Below are 8815 nucleotides of genomic sequence, written 5' to 3'. Positions count from 1 at the left end.
CCACTTGGGTGAGTCAGCACCAGAAACTGCTTCTGAATATTTTGATGGTTCTCCAATTTCTTCAGTTTTCTGTGCAACTGAAAAAGCAAATTGAACATAATCTCCAAATCTTAATGGTTATTTACTTTCTCTTCTTGGTCTATGTTTAGCTATAGAATACTCCTCTTCTTCTGGTTCAACTTCAGGAGTCTCAACTTTAGGAATTTCAGCTTCTGGCTCAACTTCAGGAGTTTCAATTGTGTTTTACCCCAAAGTTGATGAGCTTGGCTTAGAAAGAATGCCAATCTCAACCTCCACCTGGTTCTGTGTACTCTTTCCTTTATCTGTATTACAAGAACTAGACGACTCTTTTCTAGAATGTAACATAGATGATTCATCAAATGTTACATCTCTGCTAATTATAAATTTTGGTACCGTGGGATCAGGACACCATAGTTGGTATCCTTTCACCCCAGATGCATACCCAAGGAAAATGCACTTTTTAGCCCTTGGCTCTAATTTTCCATCATTTATATGCATGTATGCAGGGCAACCGAATATCTTTAAATCAGAATAATTAGCAGGAGTACCTGACTACATTTCCTCTGGAGTCTTAAAGGTTAAAGGTGTAGAAGGAGCTCGGTTGACAATATAACAAGTTGTAGAGATAGCTTCTGCCCCCAAGGCGTTTGTCAACCCAACATTTGAAATCATGCAATGAGCCCTTTCCAAAAGAGTTCTATTCATCCTTTCTGCCACACAATTTTACTGAGGTGCCATTCTCACAGTACGATGTCGAGCAATTTCCTCATTTTTGCAAAATTCGTTGAATTTATCATTACAAAATTTCAAGCCATTATCTGTTCTAAGCCGCTTAACCTGTTTTCCTGCTTGCTTCTTAATCAAACTTTCCATTATTTGTAATTTAAGAAAATATCACTTTTATTTTTCAGGAAATAAACCCAAACTTTCGTTGAATAATCATCAATGAAAGTTAACATATACTTGGCACCACCTTTTGATGGGGGTATGTGAAGGACCCCAAAGATCTGAATGAATATAATCCAAAGTACCTTTTGTTCTATGAATCGCTGGAGATTTGAAGCTCACTCTTTTCTGCTTCCCGAACATACAATGTTCGCAAAATTTCATATTTTCGATACTTTGGCCACATAAGATACCTCTTTTGCTGAGGATGGAAAGACCTTTTTTACTCATATGTCCCAATCATATATGCCACAATTTGGTGATGTTATAATTTGATTTATCTGATGTTGAAACTGCAGCGACACCTGTAACAGTAGATCCCAATAGAGTATACAACGTACCAGATCTGCGTGCTTTCATGATCACAAGATCACCATAAGAAACTTTCAGAACTCCACCTTCACCTGTGTACTTGCACTCAAGAGATCTTAGAATACCAAAGAGATGAGATTTTTCTTCAGGTCGAGAACATGTCTAACATTGGTGAGAATTCTCACCACACTATCGTGCATTTTGATTCGGACTGTACCTTTTCCAATAACTTTGCAGGCTGCATTGTTGCCTATCAAGACAACTCTACCTCCAATAGATTCATATGTGGTAAATAAATTCCGACTGGGACACATATGATAAGAACAACCCAAATCTAAAATCCACTCATTGTTAGATTTGAAACTATTATTAGTTGCTAAAAAAATAGTTCCCTCAGTCTCATCAGCAACTACACTTGCTTCGGCAGTGTCAGTATTTTTGTGCTCATTTTTCTTTTCTCTGTATGCTTTTCTTTGTTTTTCAATTTAAAGCATTCATAAATAATGTGACCTTTCTTATGACAATATTTGCACATCACATTTTTGTATCTGGATTTTGACCTTGAATTAGGTCTCTCACTCTTGAATATTTCTTATTGGATCTACCTCTTATAAACAAGCCTTCCCCCTTCGTTCCCGCTAGTTTCTTCAGTAATATCTCTATCTATTTATTCTTTTGATTTCAAAATAGATTTGATATCTTTATAAAAGATATTATCCTTTCCATAAAGTATAGTATCTTTTATATGTTTAAACGACTGGGGTAAGGAAACAAGCAATAATACAACTTGATCCTCATCTTTGATTTAAGCATCTATGTTACTAAAATCCATAAGCAGAGAATCAGAAGTATCAAGATGTGTAAGTATAGAGGTACCTTCAGCCATACGAAAAGTGTAGAGTTTTTGTTTTAGGTAAAGCCTGTTTTCTACTATTCTTTTCATATATTGGGTTTTCAGCTTTTTCCATATGCCTTTGGCTGAGCTTTTTGCTGCAACTTCACGTAAAACTTCATTTGAGAGATTTAAAATAATACATGCTTTTGCCTTTTTGTCTATGACGGCAAACTCCTCGTCCGTCATTTTATCTGGCTTCTTCTCATTTCCTTGCAGTGCCAAATCTAAGCCATCCTGAATTAGGATAGCTTCCATCTTTAATTGCCACATTCCGAAGTTTGCACTTCGGTCAAATTTCTCAACATAAGACTTTGTTAGAGTCGTTTTGGCTATTTAAACTAACCCGGTTAGATCTGGCTCTGATACCAATTTGTTAGGATCGGGAACCCGGATAGTGCGTAATTTAGCCAAATAATGTTATAATGATAATAACAAAGACAATGCAAGTTGATAACAATGACAATTAAAGCATTTAAAGAAGGCACCGATTTAACGTGGTTCGGTCAGTATGACCTACGTCCATAAGCGGAGAAGAGCAATTTCACTATAGGAACAAGAGTACAAAAGAGCGTACAAAATTAGAGTAAATACTCTAATTAATCCCAAATACCCCCGATAGAATAACCTTACAAGATTACTCCGAAGAAAGGGGATCACACAAGTGTTTCCCAACACTCAACTCTCTCATCAAATACTCTCAATAAATAAATGTGGAGAGGAAGAAATAAGAAATGAAGACTCAAATCTTGTTGGTATATTTTGAATGAGCTAGAATCAACTCAATTTATAGCCAAAGAAATTTGAGTTACTTGGTATACAATTGGTCAACAAGGCCTAGAATGAGAGGACATAATATGTCCAACAAGGTCACTAAAGAAAGGACATCTAATAATCATTGGTCAAAAGTAGCCACATATATTACATAATATTTCCATAATTTTTATCATGAAAATGAATATCTTTTGTTATGAAAAGTTTGGCTACTACGCTATCCTCATTGATTTTCGGTGACAAATAGCATTAACTTTGTTACTTTCCTTTTGCTGTGACAAGGAATTTTGGATTCATTGTGTGAGGCTAATTATCACGCCCATTAGTAGACTTCACTTTTTTACTTCCTCTTCTATTTACTTTTACCGGTAAAAAGTCATGGGTTATGTGGAAGTCTACTATTTAACTCAAAGAACAATAGTGCCTACAATGCACGGTTAACTGTTAAATTGTTTTATAAGTTAATTGTTTTCATTTGAATCTAAATTTCAATGATATACAAGTACAAGAATATAAGACCAATAGAAAAAATATAACTCAAATCCTCGCAAACATACTATCATTCGGTAGGATGTAGGACACTATAATTCTAACATATCGAAATTAGTTTACGGGGGTAAGAAAAATTAAGTATTTGAATACATCTCATTTCCAAAAGCTACATCCATTTTATAGAACTTTTAACAAACCGTTTAGATATTTTTAGTTATCTTCAATATTAAAAGTTTGTAATGATCGATAAGATACGTGTTCAGAAACTAGTTATTCAATAGACTTCAATTTTTTCATTTTCTATCTTCTCTTCCATAATCTATCGAGTTTCAAGGCTAGAAACAATAAAATGGGTTTTTTATGAAAATTCAAAAAATAATAATAATAATAATAATAATAATAATAATAATAATAATAATAATAATAATAATAATAATAATAATAATAATCAACTCATCAAGTTTCAGAAATCTAACAGGAAGAGCAAACTGAAGCAAGCAGTTACATCTCCACATAAAAAGAAGATCACTGTAATTCAAGAGATGTATAGCTATAACAATCTACCTGCCCTTTATTAAGATAACATATCTGAGAAGTAAAGCGTTTCTAGAATAATTCATCCAATGTTTTGCTGAGCGAGTTTTAAGACACTTACCTTAAATTCTTGAATTTGATCCAGGTTTCAGATAACAAAGATAACAAAGAGTACTGAGTTCAGATAAAACATCACAACGGATTAATGAGATTAACATCTTCCAACAGCATGAGATGGTAAATTATACTATAAAGAAAACAATAGTGAAAGTTGATTTCCTTCAAAACTCTACTTTGATCATGCAACTCTTATCTCTTTCGAATGAAGAACAAGGAGAGCACACCTATAAGAACATCACAACCATCTCGCAAACCTTTTCTTCCATCAAATTAGTAAATTCAAACAACCAAACTGGGCGAGAATTCCTAGTATTTCTCAGCTTAAGTAGCTTACAGCAGATAATCAATAAACCACAACTAACCGTCAAACTAGGACAACTCATAGCAGTAAGATTCAGCTCATTCTCTAGAGGTTCCTCCCTTAGATTACTCTCTTCCGCTCATACATAAAAAAATTGACCGTGTCATCTTAGTTTTCATGCAAGTTGCAACCAACTTCACGTCGTATGTGACCCTTGCATTGAAATTCAGCTCTAGAAGCAATTTCTAGAGGTTTCGCCCTTAATTTACTTTCTTCCACTAATACAAAATCACAAAAATAAATAAATAAATAAATAAAGATGAGAGTGAATAACCACTTCACGTCATATGAAATACAGAGTAGATAAAATTCAGCCCAAGAAGCATTCTCTAGAGGTTTCACCCTCAAATTACTCCCCTATACAAATAAAAAGAAAATGACGACAGTAACAACTTAGTTTTCAAGTAAAGTAACAACCGCTTCACGTCATCTCTGATGCAAGGGTCAGAAACAAATACAAAGTAGATAAAACGTTGTGTAGACAATCCATGCTATGTTTAGATTTGAGACGGACCAAATTTATATTTTTGGCTGAGCCACATCCAACAACGGTCAGAAGACTAGCTAGGGATCAACAGAATATCAGCTGTCCAAGGAATATTTGTTCCTCAAACAGATTTAAATTTTACATATTTCAAGCAGAACCCTGATCCTACAAGTTGAAGTGCTTCAGCACAATAGCTTTGACGTAAGGTATATAAACGATAAATTAGATCCTCATGAAATCATATCTTGCAAACAGAAGCTTGATTTCACTGGTAGAGGAACTATTGTCAGACATTACGTATATAGTAGGCAATAGAAAGTGCATAAAGATTGCAGGAAGCAAAACCATAGTATCATAGAGATTGAAAAGATGGTAATCACAATTGTAAAAGGTAAAGCAGCTTCCAGTTTTCACATAAGCAATGTCGATGGGAATAAATATCAGTGAGAAAAGCAAAAGGTATTATGATACTAACCCAACTTTCAATAAGCCCGTACCCTCGATTCTGCACACCAAAACATGGCCTTCTTCCACCTTCACTCACTAGCTCAGTCACGCTGCAGGACTTCTTTCTCAGTTATCCACCATGAGGCTTCCTCATGCTTGTTAGGTATTTGCGTTCAAATAATAGACAAAGAACTTCTTAGTCAAACAAGGGCACCATACATTTCAACTTGGAAGTAGCAACATTACAGTAAAGGAGAAACATCATTCTCGATATTGATGAGACATGTAAAATGGGAGAATTGGCGAAGAGATTTGGCAACAATACATTCAGCAAAGCTAAAACATGCTGCAGAAATCTTCACAAAATTCAATTCGCACAAAATTTAAGTTGAAATTTCCAAAAAGAAGTTATAACAGGAATAAAATAGATAAGCACATGTAAATAATCATAAAGTCAGTTCTCAAACACAGAGAGAACTGTTTCATCTGCACTCAACACCAACTTCAGCAGCTCGTCTAGGCTTGTTTTTCCTTCTGCTCCCTATTTGTCTGAATCCAACCGACTTTATCAAGTCATTAGAGTTAGTTTTAGTTCCAACTCCATTTTCCTCTTCCACTGAATCCTTATTTTCCATGACTTGTGAAGGTCTCTTCCTCTTCTTTCCATCCTCAACTACTAGGTTCTTGATATCTTTATTCAAGACGGATCCTTTTGTATTCTCACTATCATCTTCATCCTCCACTACCTTCTCAACTTCCTCTTCTTCCTCTATTTCACCCTTCGGCTTCTGTGGTCTTCCCCTTCTCCTCACCGGCATCTTCTCTTCTTCACCACTCACAAGATCCTCACGAACAGATTGCTTCTTTGCCTTGCCTCTTCCTCTACCCATTGTCCAAATAAAGAAACTTTGCTGGTGAAATGTCCTAGTATCAGGAATCACAGTAAAAACTGAAATGTCCTATGAATAAAATGAAACGAATATCAGAGGATTAAAGAGAACCAACACAAATTTACAGTACCAAACATATGGGGAGGATGTACTTGAGCTCAATAAACAAGTTCCGGTGAAGAGGATCCCAGTTGAAATCATTCACCAACAAGAACAATAAAGATAATAACTTTATCTTCTACAGTATCCTATCCTCAAAACTGAAACTGAAACTGAAATCACATACAAACAAATATGAAAAAATGATATTTGTTACAAACAAACAAAACTATGTCTTCACACTCAGCCTTAAGTGAAAACAGGACAAGTAAAACTGAGAACCATTTCAAACAAGAACCCTTTATAAATTATTCAAATACATTAACTCAATCAAATTAAAGCCACTAGAGAAGAAAAAACTGGACTCTATACCAGAAAAAAAAAAACTTAAATAAAATAAGAAGAAACTCAAAACAGAAAACTTCACCATATCAGACATTCAGTAAACAACCAAACCATAACATGTTTGAAGCCATATTCATTAAAAGGAAAACAAATAAATGCTACTACTACTAATACAAATGTTTTAGTGGAAACAAATTAAATAGACACTAAATCATAAAAAGATTGAATCTTTGGATTAACCCACAAAAATATACTATAAAGCTATTTGTTTTGATGCTTTGGGAATAGAAAGATACCAAATTAAGATGATACTTCAGGAAACAGCCACCATTTTCATCCTTAACCATAAACACATCGCTTATTTTATCAAACCAATATAATTAAAGCCCAATATATTCAGAAGGGGGTCCTTCTGAACCTGAGGAACCTAAAGATTATTTTGTCAATAAGAAAGAAATAAAATGATCTGACAGAAATTGGAAAGTCAGATCAGAAAATAATAAGGAAGTAGTGAAAAGTTTAACATGTGAGTAGAGTTACGAGGAGAAGAATCTTTGCCATTAGAGGTTCAGAGAGCAGTGGTAATAAGCTGAGGCAGAGAGGCAAAAGCCAAATAAGACTACAGAAGTGAAGAGAAGAAAAATGAGAAATGTATATTCTTACAAAAATGTTAAAATAATATTTTTAGCACGGCATTTCATATTATCTATTTTGACTGGATATGGAATTTAGAAAAAAATATTTTTGAAATTTTAATTTTAAAACAAGTGTGATGAGGTTAATTGGACGCAGAATTTAAAAAAGAATCAAAGATTTTTTTAACTTATATTTTAAAATAAGTGTGATGTGAGCATGCAATTTTAGGAGAAAAGTAATACTTTTAAATCTTGTGGTTTAAATTAGTGTACATAAATTTGTATGACTATAATTTTTTTTATTAAAATTAAAATTAATGTTAACTTATTTCTAAATATAAAAAAAGAAAAATTCTTATAAAAATTTATATTCAGTTTAAAAAGAATGTACATCATAACAATTGGGAAGAAAGAGTAATATACAATGGTGTTTGGAGAATTAGGGTAAAGTATAAACTAAGGAATTTGATGGTAAAAAACGAGTAAGGGAACTGGTGGTCAACGAGAAAACACAAGGACAGGAATATTTAAGAATCAATAGTTTAGGGTCTAGTAAGGAAGAGTTGAAGTATGTGATATTGTGATTGTATGAGGAAACATGTTTAAGAAAATTAATGTTTGAGAAGTTTAAAACCTACTTAAGTTAAACAAAGATTAACAATTAGATGCTTCATAATATATTCAATATTAAAAAATGGCATGCAAGGATGTTCAACAAACCAAAAACTGAAACTATTATTAATTTCTTTATCTTGGAAAATGGGAACACATGTTATGTGGTAAACCATATTGGATACTTAATGGTCAATCGTAGTGTCGTAATTACACAAAATATTCAAATTATCTTATCGTAATTCATATAAATCAAGCTAATCTGATTTATATTATTAGTACACGAAATGTAAATTCTAGTTTATAATTGACCTTGCTTGTGTGTAAAGATGGAGAGGAGACTGCTGGTATCCACTCCCTCACATTTGACAAGTTCTTGTAGTAATCACTACTCCTATATATCCAGTAAGAAAATGATTTTGAAATATTTATATTTAAAGAAATGAGAAAACGTAGGTTTGTCGTTTAACTAATGAATCAGAGCAACGACTTTATGTGAAGGTTAAACTTTAACTATGATTATTAGCAGTAAATATTCCTTACGTACTTTGAATCCCGAGAGTCCAATTGAGTGGCTAAATAATAAATCTGAAGTTGAAATGACTGAAAAGCCCTCACTTTGTTGGGTTGTCTGCGTCGCTTCTAAATCAGGTCCCACATATTATGTTGGTTAAACATGGGCCTACTTTTGTTCTTAGTTAAATCACAAATTGGGCTCAAGCCCGATCCATATAAATGATCCAAACAGCCTCTCTTCCCTCCTTGAATAGACAAATTAACTCAAATACCCGCTCACCTAATCTTTCAAACTATAAATAACCTGCGGATGTATAATATATATATACAATT

The 8815-nt window shown here is 33.5% G+C and overlaps 1 protein-coding gene across 1 annotated transcript; it reads right to left on the bottom strand.

Annotated features, from left to right (window-relative positions):
- Window positions 1-5732: 5732 nt before the first annotated feature.
- Window positions 5733-7344, bottom strand: LOC107782416 (uncharacterized). The gene is made up of 2 exons (XM_016603302.2): window positions 7016-7344; window positions 5733-6344 (listed from the first exon to the last, which is right to left on the bottom strand). Exons 1-2 carry the CDS (start codon window positions 7064-7066, stop codon window positions 5868-5870), a joined length of 528 nt encoding a protein of 175 aa, XP_016458788.1. The 5' UTR covers window positions 7067-7344; the 3' UTR covers window positions 5733-5867.
- Window positions 7345-8815: the final 1471 nt, after the last annotated feature.

The sequence above is a fragment of the Nicotiana tabacum genome, chromosome 15 (assembly GCF_000715075.1).
Source record: "Nicotiana tabacum cultivar K326 chromosome 15, ASM71507v2, whole genome shotgun sequence".
Classification (NCBI taxonomy): domain Eukaryota; kingdom Viridiplantae; phylum Streptophyta; class Magnoliopsida; order Solanales; family Solanaceae; genus Nicotiana; species Nicotiana tabacum.
Note: the sequence above shows the minus strand (reverse complement) of the source record. Positions and strands in the feature narration are given on the sequence as shown.